At 37.7% G+C, this 17758-nt stretch overlaps 1 protein-coding gene across 1 annotated transcript in view; it reads right to left on the bottom strand.

The window, feature by feature from the left end:
• Nucleotides 1-17758, bottom strand: part of TRDN (triadin) — a 233828-nt gene that overhangs the window by 34913 nt on the left and 181157 nt on the right. The window contains exons 29-31 of the mRNA XM_082481943.1: nucleotides 14428-14457; nucleotides 1931-1957; nucleotides 848-895 (exon numbers count right to left, since the gene is read on the bottom strand). Of these exons, the coding sequence (XP_082338069.1) occupies nucleotides 848-895; nucleotides 1931-1957; nucleotides 14428-14457 (105 nt within the window). The remainder of the gene's footprint in view (nucleotides 1-847; nucleotides 896-1930; nucleotides 1958-14427; nucleotides 14458-17758) is intronic.

The raw sequence follows: 17758 nt of genomic DNA, 5'->3' as shown, positions 1-17758 counted from the left end.
TGCCTGCTTATCATTGAGCGTATAAGGTTTTAAGTGGTTTATGTCATCACTTATTCATAAGTACTTCATTTTTATGTGAAGTTTAAACACCAGCACTGCCAGCAAAGGTCGATGACACTTGCTCTTCAGTGCCCACTGCATCTGGTAAGACCAGTCAGGAGCAATCTAAGCAGAGCACCAATAGCTGAGATTTCGGTGAGCATCTTCTCTTAGTCTTGTTTCTTCACACCGGACCCAACTGTGGATCCCTGAGCGTCTTCCTCTTCAAAAAGCATGACGAGGCACAGAGCCCTGGTTTGGAGGGGAACCCCTGTCCCGATCACCTGTCAGTTGGTGCTGGTTATTACTTACAGTTTACTTGAGTGCATAGTTAGCCCAAGATATTTTCTTTTCTTAATTGTTCATCTTCTGTTCTTCTGAGAGTCAGAAACTGGAGGCTGACTGCGCAGGCTATCAAGTACCTGGTGAGATTATAGCTCCTCCTTTTTGGGGACCAGACTCACTTCATGTAACAACTGGTTTACAGAAAAGGCTGAGATGGTGGAACTCTCAATATTCCTCTTTGAGGTACTAAAAGGCAGTAGAGAACTCCTTTCCCAAACTCTGGAAAATGGGTTTTGCTAACACTTTATAAGCTGTACTACACCAATGAGAGTCACAGGAACTATGAAAAGCTGTGAAAGCTGAATGCTTTTAGTTAAATTTCACCCTCATTTTGACTCCTCTCCCAGTTCCGAAAAAGCCAATTACATACAAAGCCAAAAAAAAAAAAAAAAAAAAAAAGAGTGCTTAGCTCACGGAAGTCTCCCAGTTTTGCAAACCACACAAATTAAATTACCAAACCTACCTGTCTTAGTCTGAGAGACGGCTTTTTCATGTTTAACACGTTCTTGCTCTGCAAAGAAGAACTTCTATGTTAGAGGGCTTTTTAATTTTTAGGAGATTTTAAAAATAACAGATTCTCTTTATTACTTTACAAGACGACTTCACTAGACTTGGGAATAATTTTTTTATAAATATGTTTCTTGAGAAAAGGTATTAATCTTTTTCCTAAAAAAAAGAATAATAATGCCAAAGAAAACCAATTTTTTACCTTTTTAACAATGTTTAAAAAAATCACAAAATTCTGTTCTTTGTTTTTTAGACATATCATAGAATTTCTAAAATTGTGAAATGCTTCCACTACTAATTTTTATTGCTATGACCTGTCTGGTGTTTAATATAGAAATCATTAAAATATTTTATTACAACAGTAAGTAGTGTTGTCTCATATAGAACGGCAAAGAAAAGTTCAGTTTATTGCATAAACAAAAAACAGTTTTCCATATTTCTCTGTTAGCCTGGATATAGCCAAAGATATATCGTGAAGCAGTAAAAACAATAAATATTATACTGTATTAAAATGTAAGCCATATGCAATTTTGTGCTATTTATAAACAGCGTGATATCTGAAAAACATTATGAGACAAAAAAAAAAAAAAGACAGCTATGGTATTTCACAGGACAGTTAAAAATATTTTTCTTTCTGATTTGTAGCAGCTATATCTAAATTGTGTAGCAGGTGAGGGCTGCAGCGTGCCAAGAGATAAATCTCTGTATTGCCTGGATCAAGCCTTAGCCAGACAATTGCAATGACCCTTCCTCATTTCTGTCTCCTTTGATTTTTTCCAGTGAGAAGCTGCCATGGAGGCAAAGGGCACAGGCAGGTCCTACCGCAGCCTGAATTGGAAAAGAGTTTCCACGCATACAGGGACCTGTGAAGCACACCTGGTCTTGCATCACGGAGTCACTGAAAATCATTTTGATAAGTCAAAATTTCCTGGGAACTTGTGTTGATGAATCTCATCTTTAGCTGCTAAAACTTTGGCAACATAAAGGAATACCTTCCTCCTAAGAGCTGAAGTAACAATTTTATCATCTTGATACGTACTGTGTTCATGAGGTTTCTCTGAGGTAGCTAGAAGTAAACAAAAAAAGGTGCATTTTAATATTTTTGTGAACTGCAATGCAGGAGTTAATGTATTTATTAATGACATTTATAGACAGGTAAAATAAACATTTGGTGAAATCTGTATTAAAATATGTAACAGTTAGCATTGCTTTACTTATACTACCCACCCCAACTCAAACAGTTAAGGAACACAGGGACCCTAAATTCCTTATTTAGCCAATGTCTGATACAAATACCCCTGGAAGGCTCTGTGCTTCCCTGGTGGGCTGTCACCCTCACTAAACAGTGACCATCCATCAATCCTGGGGCAACCACCTTGCTAAGTGAGGTGCTCAGTTCAGCGCCCACTAAGAGACAAGGCAAGTTCAGACCGTGAGGTGTCCAATACCGGACAAAGCCAGACAAATAATTTCAGGTTGAAAGAGGCAATGACACCTAGGGCAGTCTAAATGTAAGAGTCCCTGACAATTGCACCTGCTCAAGTGAAGTCAATGAATTTCAGGTGGAGTCAGTGATACTCCAAGGAGCAGAAGGACGTATTTGAAAATGTAATTGATGTAATTAGGGCACATCTAAACAAAAGAGCTCAGTATTTCTTTGCCACAGCTCCTAAACTTTGTGCTATTTAGTTTTCCACTGCTTTTTTTTTTTTTTTTTTTTTCCCTAGAAAAAACAGATGAGGCAAAACTGAAATAGATCTTAAGAGAACATTTCTCAGGTAAAGCGAGAGCTCAGGGAGCTGTACCCAATGCCACTATTGGTGCTGTGGAAGGAAATGAAATGCCAAGGCCTAGCCCTCCAGCTGGATTTTTCTTCTTGACTTTTGCAAGACAGCTGTTGTTTTTAAGAGAATAAAGGCTCCACCACCTGCATGGAGCAGTTTGCCACGTAATCCCACGGAGAGATGCAGCAGTGCTCGGAATGAGCTGCCTCTGCAGGCCCAGCACCACAAGCAATAATCCTGCTGCTGTGAGCTCCTGGGCTGTGATTCACTGATTTCCCAAGCCCCCACTCGGGGGAAAAGTAAGTAAGTGCTGTGCAAGTAAGTTTTTGTTTTGCTTGTTTTCCCAAATTGATTCTATTTTATATCCAGTCTCTATTTAATCCAAGTTGTTGCTGTGCGTTTAAGGAGACAGCAACTGGAGATGGTGTGCGGCGCAAAAGGAAAATAATGGAACATTTTGGGGGTAATAGAGACTAAAGATCTAAATTAAGGGTATATACTTGCTCCGAAGTGAGGGATCGGAAATAAGATGCAGCAGAAAAACAAGGATCCTATGACAAAGCTACATTTGTTATCTTTATGTGTGTAAGAAAACCTTTTTGTAAATTTAGGCTCAGTTGTTTTGCCTAAACGCAGTAAACGCCACAAAATATAGTTTCCTAAACATTATAAGCTTAGGTAAATTTTATTGTAATTGAGTGTCAATGAAAGATACCTGAAATCTGAAGAGGAAATTAATTTTGTATTGTGTCAAAAGACATAGCAAGATACACTAATCTAGTTATGAATTTTGATTTGCAAAAGGAAATTCATGGCCACTACTAAAATAATCTGAACTTCAGGGGCTGGTGTAATGACTAACAGAACTATCACAGAATATTGTGTCATATAATACTTTCATTGACCACCAACAATGATCAGAGCTAGGCCACATATGAACAGTATTAATTTAAAGACTCTTTACCAACACTGCTTGATGAATTTTATAAACAAGTTTTTGTTATAGCATCCTTAACTCAGATCTGCAATTTGTTTTAAAGCACCAAAATAAAACCAAAACCATCATGCCCTAACTTTCTACTGAGGACAGTGCAGTTATTTTCCTTTTTCTGCTGGTGAATATGAGTCGTGGAGAATGTTTAAAGCAATAGGAACTCAGCCCATGTCTGTTCTCTCAAGCTTAGGAAAGTATCTGTGTTCCCCTCGTCCACGTTTTCTGTGGCGGTACTAATTAGTCAAACTTGTATAGTGTCAGTATCCAATCAGAGCTTGAACACTGAGATTATTGCTATCAGAATTTTGCCTAAAAGCCCAGCCTTCTGTTTTCTGGCGTAACACTCAGAGATATTTCTACCACATATTTTGATGAAATAAAGGAGATCTAAAGTTAAAAGTTTTTACAGGATGTGTTGACTGTTCAAAAACATATCTATATTTTGTTGGAAAAAAAAAAAAAACCAAAAAAGTGAAATTCTGAGATGGTCTTTAAGCCATAAAGATAAACATTTATGTTTTGCCAAATCTGCTAATTATTATTTCAGTCTATTCACTATTAACCCTAACCTTCTTATGTGTCACATTATCTCATCAAAGATGTAATTCAAATGACTTACAGAGTAAGCAGAAAACCAAAAAATGAAACCCCAAGGCCCTTAGTTTCATTTTGACAGTATCACAATTGTCTATAACACAGATGCCCTGATTTTTAGTCTACTTAGTGAAAACAAGTCTAGTCAGGCTTTCCAGAATAGTTAATGATATATTATACGGTATTTAACCTAAAGGGTGAGAAGTGAAAGGCTGTATTCTGCCACTCTCACTCATTTCAGGTAGTATCTTGCACTGAAAATAAAGCAGCTCTATTAAAATTTTGTCTTTAAATACTATTTCTTTATACAGTGCCTAGATATGCTGTGAAACTCCATGCTGCAAAATGTGCAGACGTTGAAAATTTTCACCATTTCAAAAAGTGAATGGGCAGATTAGAGAAAAATCTACCAAGTGCTCTCAGACATGAAGATATGGCTTCTGGCTTAGGAAGTTCCTGAGCTGAGATTGTGGGAGGTCACAAGGTGATCTCCACGTGGCCATTTCACTCCTGCACTCTTCCCTAGGCGTTTGCAGGTTTGGCCATTGGTGGAGAGAGGACGTTGGGTTAGATGAACTCTTGGTCTCACTTCAAACAACTGTTCTGGTGTTATTAACTAACAGGACTACCTGTTGGGTAAATAACAGCTTGTTGTTCACAATGTTAGAAAATTCAGTCCTAAGTAAGTATTTTATCTTCATTTGTTTAACATGTAAACTATATTAAGAAGAGGAAAAGGGTCAGATTCGGATCTAATGAAAACGGATGGATCTTTGATGAATTACTTGAAGAGCTACATAAGATCTGAACTGGATCAATGAAATTATCTGGTTCTACCCTCAGCAAAAATGTTTTTGAAATTTCTTTTGTGCCATTCTAAATTAAACTTGGTAACTGGGCTCGGTAGTTATCTTGCTGGTTTTCACATGCACTTCAAATTTTCTTTGACTCTTGCCTGTTATTCTGAATGCCGGAAGGGTATTAATTATATACGGTGTATTTTTGTAAATTAGCTTCTGATATGGGTTCAGAAAAGAAATCCTCTGGTTTATTGAACCATAAATTTGTGAGGTTAAAAACAGAACATGCTTTTTGATTATAACATGTCTATTTTCCATCTGGATAACAGTCATTTGCTGTTCAGACAGCAAATATATTTGTGAGTGTGCACACTGTGAAGGAAAGGAATATGTCATGCAGGAAATTAAAGCAATGCTAGAACTATTTGTTTTAGTGAAGAATAGCAAAATAATAATAATACATGTTGTAGCTGAGAAAATTATTTCTAATTAGATAGCCACACGTGTATTATAAATAAGAGTGTTGCTTTCCAATAAGCTAAGTAAGAGCCTGGTTCATCTCTCATTAAAGAGAGCACAAAGACTCTTTAACAGGATTTGGAGTGGGCATTAGACAAACACACCCATGACATTAATCTGTAACACCATTACAGACCAAAAGAGGAATCAAGATCAATAGGAGTCTTTTAATGGAATTGTCAAGATTTGTGCCTTAACCTTCCAGCTTATACATCATGGCAAAGGGTAAATCTTTGATTTCCTTATTCAAGCTAACTAAGTTGATTCTCCCTGAAAATGAACTCTAGACAAACTAACAATTTGGCCTTTAGACAAACTAATGGACATTCCTCCTTCAAAATTCAGTGGGAATACTGTGGAACAAGAACTTAAGATACCACATCATTCTGCCTAATCGTCAATGTGCTTTTAATTTAAGGTTGAATAAAACAATTTTATTCTAGTCAGTGCCAGGTTTTTCAGGCTGTGGAGCAACCGCGTTATCAAAAAGTCAACCAGTATAAAACATATTCCTCACATTGGGCCAGTTCAGAATGTCTCAGATGCTACAGGATCCATTTTACTTTTTAGTTTTACTTTAAATCTAGAATTTTCCAGAATATTTGCCCAGGTTTCTACACATTAAGGAAGTATTATTCCAAATTAACACGGCAGGTATGAAAAACTAAGTAATTTATTTAAGTCTGTCTGGAGGGTTTGCAGGGAAGCAGAGAACTTGAGCTTCCTGCTACCACTCTCACTCTTACTGATTATCAGGGAGTGCTTCTCTGGATCTGGGCAGCACCACATGCTTCCTTGGACCACTGTTTCAGCAGGACTCTTGTGACCGATGATGACAACAGGGTAAATGGCTAAGGCATCCCTCCTAAAATGCTGTGCTTTGCCATTATAATTATTAATTAACAATTAACCACTGATATAGAGCCTGTAGGGTTTTCATTTGCAGCAGACTGACCTTTCTGTCACTGCTCTCCACCAAAAAAGCTGGCATTGCTTTCGCAGTTCGTTCTGCTTTATTTCCGTTACCAGAGCAGCCTGGTCCAAGACATCTGCCTTTATACAGTTAGCACATTTGTGTCCTTGCTGTTTGGTTTGCCTTATACCTCGGGGCTGCATAGTGAAGAATGAGCTGACTCTTGGGTTTGGGGGGTTTTGCTTAAAAAAACAAGATCAGCTTGTTTTTTAAGGCTTATTTTTAACTGGCCATTCAAGACTACTTTATATAACTGGGGAAAAAAAGGTAGTTGTGAAAGAGGAGGGAAGGGAGAAACTTTAGCATGGGGTAAATGTAGTAGAATTAGCAAAGAAGTACAGACATATCCAACATTTTAAAATGATTTTTAATGAGAGGAATTGCTTCAACTTGAATCTGAGATGCATGCCTGTAGGGATCATCAGTAATGATCCCAGTCTTTCTCTGTTTCCCAGTTTGTCAGTTAAACAATAGAAATGCACAGGGAAATGTAAGTCTTGTTGAAACAGCAATTTTGTATGATAGCACTGAAAGTTAATGTCTTTAAAGTACTATAAGTCTTAAAATCCCAGGAAGGCAAATCTTGCATCGACGGAGCTGGGAAGAATAAAATTTCAGTCAAATGTAGATGAGGTACATGTGCTGCATTAATGCATTTCATCTTTAGGCACGTGTGGTGAAAGACCTGAAGAGCTTCCTCTCAATATCATCCTCAGCTTCTGATGTTTTCATGTGCTCTTCCCTGAAATTATGGGATGGGAACAGAGAGATGAAGGAGAATATGCTTAACAAGCTTTCACTTTTAGTAATATCAGTATTACATTTGCATATAGCTAAGGCAAAACACAGCCAAGCTCAGGCCATGCTTTATTGCAACACAAATTATTGACTCATAAAGGGTAACTGAGTGAAATCGGTCAGACTGAGGTACGTAGGATGTTAATGACATTTCTTTCTGAATATTGAACTTAGTTTATGCAAAAATAGTGTCGTTCACCATTCTCTATAAACAGTTGGAGCCAAAGTGAGCACCTCTTGCAGATGTTAATAGTTACTAATATTTGAATCTTCAGTCTATTTCATAATGCCTATTATTTGTGAAAGGTGCCAAACTAACACCCTGCATCCAGATTCCATGAAAATACTTCTTTGTTGAGCTCCTTCTTAACTATGACTGGATTTGTAAAAGTATAATCATGGCTGTGTATATATTTACATACATTATTAATTAAATGTAAAATAACCATAATTGAGACAAGAAAAAGATGACCTTAAAAAAATCTAGAAAAGAATAATTTTGGAGCACTGACTAGTTGATATTAGGAGTGGAGAACTATAAAAAATTGTTAGCTTTTGAAAAGATGGACTTTTCCCGGCGTGCTACCCAAATTAATATGGTGATTAAGGCAGAGGGCTAATGACTAGCTTCTAGAGGCAGAACATTCTGAGCCATCTTCATTCCTCATGAAATGCTGCTGATCACTGTTTTTGCTTTAATTACAACTTTGTAAGAGCACATTTCTGAAAATGATGTCTGCATAGATAAAAAAGGAAATGAAGATTGCCACTAGAAAAACGGTTAGTTCTGGAGTTGCATTTGAATAGAATACCTCTGAACGTTCGTTTGCAGACATCTTTGAGCAGAGCAATAAAGTGATAGTTTATTCCATGGGGAAATTTTTAGCCAATTAACCATGTGTTATACGGATATCCAGGTGTTTAAGCATATTATGCTGATTGACAGGTGAGAGTGTTGCTGACATAATGCCAATATACATGTATTACACCTAACTTATAGTAACAACACAGACCACCAATTACACAGATCACTCTTTCTTCAGAAATCACAGCTGTTTCATAATCATTAAAATACTAGTTTAACTGTCTCCATTTATTGGTAGCAGGGGTTGAATAAATTGCTGTTGCACTTTAGGGCAAGTAAGAGATTAACACAAGTGACAATCACAACTGCAATTGAAATGCTATGCCAGATCTATCAATATGAATTTTTTTGTGGGTTTGTTGTTACATAAGACATACAAAAAGTATAATTTCAATTTCACCTTGAATGGATTACAAAGGTGTAACCAATGACAAGGTTTAGATTAAATCCTGTTGAGAATAAAATTCTGGGTATTTTTTAAAGTTAGCATCATTAGTTTTACATGTCTTAATGACGAGTATGCCAAAAATGAGGTGCTAGGGAGATAAACATGGAATTTGCAGCTTAATGTTAAGAGGTCTACATTAGATATTTGCATTAGCCCCTCCATCTAAGTACAATGAGAGTCGATATTCAGTCAGCTGTTAAGATACATAAATGACTTTCTGCTTTTTCTCATCTTTCTTTACTTTCAATGTCATATTCTTAGAGAAAAACTAATTAAAGGTTTAGGGAGGCTTGTTAAAATAATTAACAACAAACTATTCTAATGTTCATTGCAGTGTGTTTTCTATTTTTGTTACTAAGCCTTAAATATGTTTCTTGTTATAGTCAAGTCAGAAGTATAGGTATCTCCGAGGGCAATTCTTTGCATTCTGATAGATATACAGGACAAACAGATGAAACACTCTCTGCAGATGCTTGTTTCTCCCCATTAACTCTAAAGTGAGACTAGGGTGAATCGCTGCAATGTAGATGACGAATTTAGACATCTAAATTTGTATGAGTTAAAGTTTCTTGATGATTAAGTTCAGCTGAGGATCTAAAAATGTTCTTTAACTTTATGAATTCGGTGAAAAGTGTTGAGCCCACTACACTCACCATTCATCTGCCTACTTTTAACTTATATTGAATGGGTACTGTGGAGGGTGTTTTCTTGTCGTGTCTTATCCTAACTGAAATATCTGCATTGTGGAAAGTATATGATCCTGGTCCCTCAATATCTGGCCGTCACATAACAGAGGTTGTACAGATCATTAAGTCTCTCATAGCCCTGTAAAATGGACATAAATTGTTTATGCCTCCTAGGATAGTTGAGACAAAGTAAACAGAGGTCAAGAAAACTTAAGCTAACTGATGTAGACTTTTCAAAACATTTTCCATATTTCAGTCAAATTCTCCAGTTATCAATATTCCTTGAAAACATCGGCGGTTTGTTGCTTCAGCATGGGAAGTCAAAGCTCACCAATGCATGTCCAGTCACCTATTAAATGAAAAATACCTTTAGGCAGAAGTGGATTTTCATTTTAGAATACCTTGTTTAAGCTTAAGATTTCTATTAAGTGTTCTTCAGTAAAACTGCATGATTTAGTTCTTAATCTGATTCAGGAAGGCAACGTTAACTACTGGCTCGAAGATCCTTTGGGCTCCATCTTGTGGCTAGTTCGATGAGTGTTGCCTCTTGAGGGAGACGCCTACCTTCAGCTACAGCCAAAATAACTCTGCTACTTTAAAGAGCATAGTAAAATGGGACTTTTTTATTATTTTCTCATACATAATACTGATTTTTTGACACTATTTTAAGAAATGTTTTTGAAAGTATTTCTACTTTTTTTTTTTTTTTTTTTTCTCTGTTTAGGAATACACATTCTGTTATCAGACTGTGTAATACACTTTGCTGTGATGGAAATAGGTAGTCCCCTTTCTTATCCTTCCAGGCGTATTAGAACACTACATAATGAAGGTGCGGTTCCTGTTTCACCAGTGGCATTTGCAGCTGAGCAGAACGTCCACACTGCCGTGACCATTTGCTTTATGAATAAGAAGGCTGCCTTCCAGTTTTTCTGGTCAAGTCCAATGCTAAGCAGTTTTGAGATGCACTATTGCCCAGTTCTTTTTCAGTTTGGAAAGCATCTTTATTTTTATATACACTAAAAAGGGACACTGCTGTGCCTTGGACAGTTTATACCACACTCTGTATGCAGAACAGCAGTTTCCAAGTGATGTTTAGGGTACCATTACTAGGAGTAATTGAAAGACATCGTCCTTTACTGGATTGGCAAAAATACGTAGTTTGGAGCTGGAGTGTACATGCCTTGCCCACTTTATGCATTTGTTTGATATTAGCAGCGTTCAGACTATATACAGTTTTTTACACCGTGATGCGTTTATTGGGAAAAGGTGAAAATGTGATCCTGCATACTCTCCTGTCGATTTATTATTGCTGAAACCTGTCAGATGAATGTGTTTTTTTTGGCTGTCTAAAGACTATTGAATTTAAAAGCAAGCTGCCAGAGCAATAATGCCAAAATTCAGAACGGGTTTCCTGTGATTGACAGGGAACTACCTTCTGCATCTCACTAGCTTAATAGTACTCATAACATCTAACTGTAGGCAGTCTATATAGGAGATGAGACTCCTAGAAGACAACTACCCTGAATTAGATGTGCACTCTGGCTTGCTCTCGGAAGCAAGACAGTTCGCTCGCTCTGTCTCATTCATTAGCGATAGCGAGCCTGGAGGAACCAACTTCCTGGTGACTTAGGTTTGTGTTTCACATTAAACAATGAGATGGTTCTTCTAACACCTATGCATGTGGATGCATAACCCGCAGAGATTACGCGATGGTTAAATCCTGTTTGGGTGCACTAGAATCACAGAAGTAACGAATGCTCAGGCAAGCTTTCCTGAGACTGACCTGGAGAGAGAATTTACTAAGCTTGTTAAGGCTGCTTGCTTTATATCCCCATCTTAGTCCATGCCCTCTTTAGTCAGAAATCAATAAGGAGATGAGAATGAATCAATATGAAATTCCATTTTATGGAGAACTCGGAAACCTTGAAATTGGCTTTAATCTGACTTCATTTCACACAAAGCATTTCTGGAATTCTCTGTAATTATGAAATATTTTTGAAATGTAAAAATACTTTCCTTTAAAAAGGGCACTTTAAACTGAAAAAATACTGAAACATTTTGGTGTTACAGCTGTTTATTGTTTTCTGGAGGTGCCCTGAAGCTGATGGGCTTTATCTTACGTCACCAGTACCTGAGTCTACTGTAATTCACTTGAATCCCTGCTTACAGTGTTTTGAATTATGAGCAAAAGTTAAAAATTTTTGTGTACAGCCGCATTTGCTCTTGGAGATTTTAGGAAGTGCCTTCCTCACGCAAAGGGTTGCTACGTCTTGCCCTTTAGGAACTGACAATTTTTTACACATTTCTATGACAGCTCCTCTATCCCACACATGTTGAAAGAAGGCATAACATGACACTGGAAGCTGAAGCTGACTATTTTCTAGGAGTTTCGTCACAAAGTCTTTGAGAGTAACCTTTCAAAGAGAAACGGTTAATGCATAAATTGTGCCTTAAGGTTCCTGTTAGTATTGCTCATATTTGGAGAAATCGGTGAAATACATAAGCTTTCTCCATCTTAATTTTGTTCTTTTCTGTCTCTTTCAAACTCTTTCATGTCTGATTTATGCCATGCACAGAATGTACCGTCGATAGAAAGCGTCATTCCATCTTCTTCTCGTCTCCTTTTATGATGGCTTGTCACTTTGTATTGCTCATTATACTTGTTTTTCTAGATGAGGGATGTGTATTTGAATAAGGCAGAGTAATTGAAGAAAGCTTTGTGTACAGTACAGTGTGTATGGGCTGCATGATTCGCATGAGAAATTATAAAGCGGTATTTGAACTGTGCATGTTACTACAACGATATATTTTGGGTAATGAGCCAGTCAATTTAGAACGCTGCCTGGCTACTTCTATTATTTTTGCAGCTGAGCGAAAAATACTGTCTCCTTAAGCAAAACCAGCAAACATTGCCCCTTTTTACTGTGAGTCAGAGAAATACATATGTAGCCCGGGGCAATTTTTGATGATAACAGAATAAGCAGAAATAAATAAAACCTGATGATTTTAGGAGTTAGCTAGTAACATGCAATATTTCCTGTGCGGGGCCTGCAGAGAGTGTGAAGCCAGATGAGAAAACTAAAGCATGGGACGTTCATTTGTGGGAAGAGGTCGTCTTTTCTCCAATTGTCCAGTTTAGTGTATATCTACCGAAGACAGTAACATTGCTGAACCAGTTTTCCTTAGTTACTGGAAAATTTCTTTGGACTAGCATGTTTGTCACTACAATCATTACCTTCCTTGCTGACAGTGTTGGTTATGATCTCAGAAAATCAGAGGGAGGTTTAGTCCAAAAATAAATAAAATTATGATATCAGAAGAATGACCAAAGCTGACTTTCCGTTTGCACCTCCATGTTTCTGTGAAGTAGGTTAGTGGTAATCGGCAGGATGAGGTATACCCTGACATGAGCCATATGCCTGAAAGTATCCTTCCTACACTTGTTGGCGAAATCCTTTCAAGAAATTAAGAAATCGGAGGAAATTATTTTTTAGCAGAAAATCTATAAAAAAGAAAATGAAATGGAAAAATTGATCCAACTTCAAAGAATGTTCATTAAAATTGCATTTTAAAACCAGTTTTGTTGGAGAAGACTATGGTTAAGGAGGAAAAAAATCCTAACCAGTGAGAAATGAACCACAGGCAAACAGTTGTTTTTTCAAACAAGTTCCCTTGATGTTCTTCTGTAAATGAATGGACCTGTAGCAAGGCTGACAGAAGTAGCACCCTTAGCAATTACTTCACTCCTTTCTTTCCATTAAGGATGTAACAGTCCATGTGATAAATTCAAGGCTGTGAACACAGAAGGCATTTTGATGTCTGAAAACCAATGGCTGTAAGCGTGGCTGCCAATTTTCTGATTGTCCCTGTTTCATGTGCTAACTTTCATGCCCCAGTTGTTGCAAATCAATCTTTGGAGAAAATATCCTGCCTGATACCTATTAAACATGGTTATTTTTGATAACCAAAATGAATTTTATTATTCTGTTAAACACATGAGGTGAAATTTTGGCTCCCATGGAGTGAATGGGAATTTTGCCACTACCATCAACACAGCCAAGATTTCACTCATGAGCTGTTAAAACAGTTGAGGCTATAATTCTTTTTCCAGTTCAATTAATGACTCTGTATAAGGATAATGGAAAAAATAATAAATTATCAGGATTGAAAATATCTTCATGTATAGAGAGCAAAGTTTGGCTCCATTGTTCAACTATGTGAATCACAGAATTTCCAAATCTTTTTGAAATGAGAAAAGTCACTGCCCCACCACTCCCCCAAAAAATTAACCCATCCGTAAACTTCAGAAATAAAAAGCCAATATTTTTCTGACTTACTCGGTCTCAAATCTTAAATAATCCTCTGAAATCTATGGAAAAGTTCTGGAAAAGTTCCTGGGTTAGCGATCAAGATGTGGCTTATAAACCAAATAATCAATAAAGCTGAATAGATTAAAGAGTATTTCATTATTTTTGAAATGTAAATAAAATCGTCACATTACAAAAAAATGTTTCAACTCAGCAAATCTTATTCTGAAAGACAACACTAGAAATAGATATTTAGAGCCTGATAAATGCAGTATATTTATCTTTAAACATTTTAAGTAATGTTTTAGGTTCTGATGCAGGGCAAATTTTTCTACTAATCTATTAAAACACCAAAGAATGACTTCAGCAAAGCTTCCATCCATGCTACATACATATCTGAAAAAAGGAAATTAAATGTCCCTAGGAAATCGCCTTCTGCAAAGAACAAACAGCCAGGTCAGCATGCGCAGTGCACTGCAAGTTTTGTTCTCTTCGACAAATCCTAACAGGGTAACAAAAGCCTTTCATTTTCTTCCCAATCAGAACGATGAAGTGTCTGATACTGGGGTGTGTTGGCCTGTGGTAAAAAGGAGCTAACAATACTGGAAATGACAACTGTGTTATCACAGTAGGAATAGATAAAATCGGCTGATGGTAACACATGAGGTGGTGTATGCCGCCACAATTGTATCACTGAATGAAAGAAACATTTCTCACAGCAGTCACAGCCTGAAAGACACTTCAGTCAAGGGAAAATAATTGATTTACCTTTCTTTTCCCCCTCCTTCTTCACTGCAGCTGAAATGGAAACAAAAACACTGTATTTTCACAACTGAAGTTAGTAACATGTAATATCAGTAAAAATAATCGAAACACCTATATATGAGCCTTTTGTGTACCTATCTCCAACCATACATATATTATGCAATATAAGAATAGATTTCTTTGCCAGAGGAAAAAATTGACAATCGGAAAGATAAAGTGTTTCCTTGCAGACACCCAGCTCTACTACTAATGAGAACAAATTCCAGCTTTCTAGATTCTCACACTTCAGTCACGGTCATTGTTCCTCCCAGCCACTAATACTGGGAGACAGACATACAGAGTGAATATTCCCAAATCAACAACAAAGAAGGAGGATAAACTGGAATGGGAAGGCATGAAAGGGTAAGGGAAAACTAGAGGAAGGTTATGAAATGTCATCTATTTTAGAGAAAAATGTGCTTTTTTAATATTAAAACTTCTAGTTTTAATAATGCACAATAATAATTTTATAACAAATGCACAAAATAAGAAGAAAAAAACCCCACCTGAAGTCATGTTCAGGTTTCTAAGACACTGCCCAACACAGGGAATTACAAAATCTGATGATGCAACAATCCCACCTCCAAATCCCATAGCGTGAGCTTTGTGGGAAGGGAGATTGGACAGAGACTGGAAGGAAACTGCTGCATATTCCCCAGTTTAAGCAACCTCGAATCAGTTCCACAGAGCAAGCTGTGATGTGAGACCAGTATTGAAACTCTGGAGACAGAATAGAAGTGCCCCAAAGGCCCAGCCTGGGATTTCAGTAAAACTTTGCATGTATCTGCAATAGGTACTGTGAAAATGTATCAAAATTTTACTAAAACAACTGAGCATGTCTCAAATGGGAGAATTACCTTCATTTGCAGATGACTGCTGCAATCCCGATCGAGCTGAGCCAAGATCATAGAATCATAGAATAGTTTGGGTTGGGAGGAACCTTTAAAGGTCAGCTAGTACAACCCCCCTGCAATGAGCAGGGACATCTTCAGCTCGGTCAGGTTGCTCAGAGCCTTGTCCAACCAGACCTTGAATGTTTCCAGGCATGGTGCATCTACCACCTCTCTGGGCAACCTGTTCCAGTATTTCAACACTCTCTTTGTTAAAAAAAGTCTTTCTTATATCTAGTCTAAATATACCCCCTTTTAGTTTAAAACCATTACCCCTTGTTCTGCCACAACAGGCCCTGTTAAAAAGTTTGTCTCCATCTTTCCTGTAGGCCCCCTTTAAGTACTGGAAGGCCACACTAAGGTCTCCCCAGAGCCTTCTGTTTTCCAAACTGAACAACTCCAACTCTCTCAGCCTATCCTCGTAGGAGATGTGTTCCATCCCTGTGTTCATTTTTGTGACCCTCCTCTGGACCTGCTCCAACAGGTCCATGTCTTACCTAAGTCCATTTGAAATCCATGCACTACCTATTCCACAGCCTACATTTATAGGACTGAATCTTCTAAAATGTAGTTATATATGTCCCTTTATTTTGAACCACGTCTGCTAGAAGTGGTGGTAGTATGCTCTGCCTTAGGCTAGCATTTGCAGGCAAAAGAAGACAGAGGAGTTCAAATTCAGAGCTCATACACCCCAGAAAAGAGCAATTGGCACCAGGCTGGAGGTATGAACAAACCTGATGTGGCACTGGAACTGGAAAGGAACAAAGCAGAAGCAGCACTTTGCCCTTCCTTTGGAGTATGCGCCCTAGCAGAGGACAGAAATCAAGGGTCATGAGGCCAAAGGAGGGAGTAGGTACGGTCACAGGTGATTGCATTTTGGGTGCTGATCGCTGCCTTTTCAGTGTTCTTAAAATGAAAAGTCTTTTTTATTTCAAACCATTGGTACATTTGGATAAAAGATATCAAAAAGGAAAAGGTCAAACCTGAAATTACTGAAACTCTGTCTATCAATGGCCTCTGGCAAAAAAAGGATTCTGATTTCAAAGTTTTATCAATGTTTCTACCACTTACTCTCCTTTGAGAAAGAAAAGAATTTTTAGTATCTCAAGAATGTGCTCAGCAGTGGAAAAAAGGTTTCATGCCTGAAATTAGTGAAAACTAGGCACACGGTTTCCAGGATCTTGTCCTCTTCGCAATCACTTTGCTTTCATAGGTGATGTGCATATCAAAGCTGTGAAGTGCACCTTTCACAAAACTTTCATTACAGAGGATTTAGTAATTTTTCTCCCAGCAGCTGCTGAAGAAGCGTCAGTGGCTTTTGAAAGGCATACTTACTTGCCACTTGAAGTGTGCTAGAGGGACTTCCAAATCAGCAGAAACCCCAGATTATCAAGACTCTAGGCAGGGCTTATAAGCAAATGTGCAGTGCACCTCTGGGTTCCTCCCGACTTCTGTCCTGCCAGTTTATGGGATGTGGCTCACCACACTTCTGGTCCCAAGGCAAGCACAGGCAGAGCAAGGTCCATCCGTGCCTGCCACTGCACTTATTGCTAACTGATTTCTGTTATTATGCTATTATATCCTGTTGTGACATCTGTTTGAATTTTCACCTTGGCCACAGTTTTTCTGGTGGAATGTACTGTAAATACTCAACAAATCTTAAGAGACAGAAGAGACCTCATTCTGACTACTGTTGCCAATAGCATTGCTCTGATCAAATCCTGTTATTCAAACTTAAAATGACAAGGAATAAATGACAAAGAGCACAAACACCACCATTTACATCGCTCTTTCAGAAGCTGAGAAATGTGTTTGTATCTGAAATGCAGCAAAAAGATGGATGGATTAGCCAAGGAATTTGGTCTACAACTGATAAAAAGCCAGATTACCTGCTGAGAACAAATATGAGTTATAAATTGTAGCTGGGCGGGGAAGGACATGAAATAAAGTAGAATGATGTACTAGAAAACGTGGTGCTCAGATATGAGGGATGCTCTTGGCTGTGTTCTTTTCTACCTTGATTATTTGGAGAAACAATAAATACTTAAGCCAACTTTTCTTTTGCACTGTACTGGTGAAAGGTATCACCTAGTTCTTGAATTAGGAATTTTTACCTACAAACTTGTTCAGAGAGGCCTGTATTAACAGCCTTAAACCACAGTGACCCCACTTATGCACCTGTCTTCCTTTCCTAGACCTATCCAAATCCATTTCCAGTTAATATAGATATGATACAAAGCAAAATATGTTTATACCATATGTTTATTCCCATTTTCAGGAATCATGAATCCAGATTGACAACTACTCCAGAAGCCAGAACTGAGCACCAACAACTTTTATGTTTTGGGAACTTTTATGTTTTGCGGAACTAAGGGCAACTAAGATGATTAAGGGCTTGGAGCATC

The sequence above is a fragment of the Vanellus vanellus genome (assembly GCF_965231255.1).
Source record: "Vanellus vanellus genome assembly, chromosome: 3".
Classification (NCBI taxonomy): domain Eukaryota; kingdom Metazoa; phylum Chordata; class Aves; order Charadriiformes; family Charadriidae; genus Vanellus; species Vanellus vanellus.
This window is presented reverse-complemented; position numbering and strand designations above follow the sequence as displayed.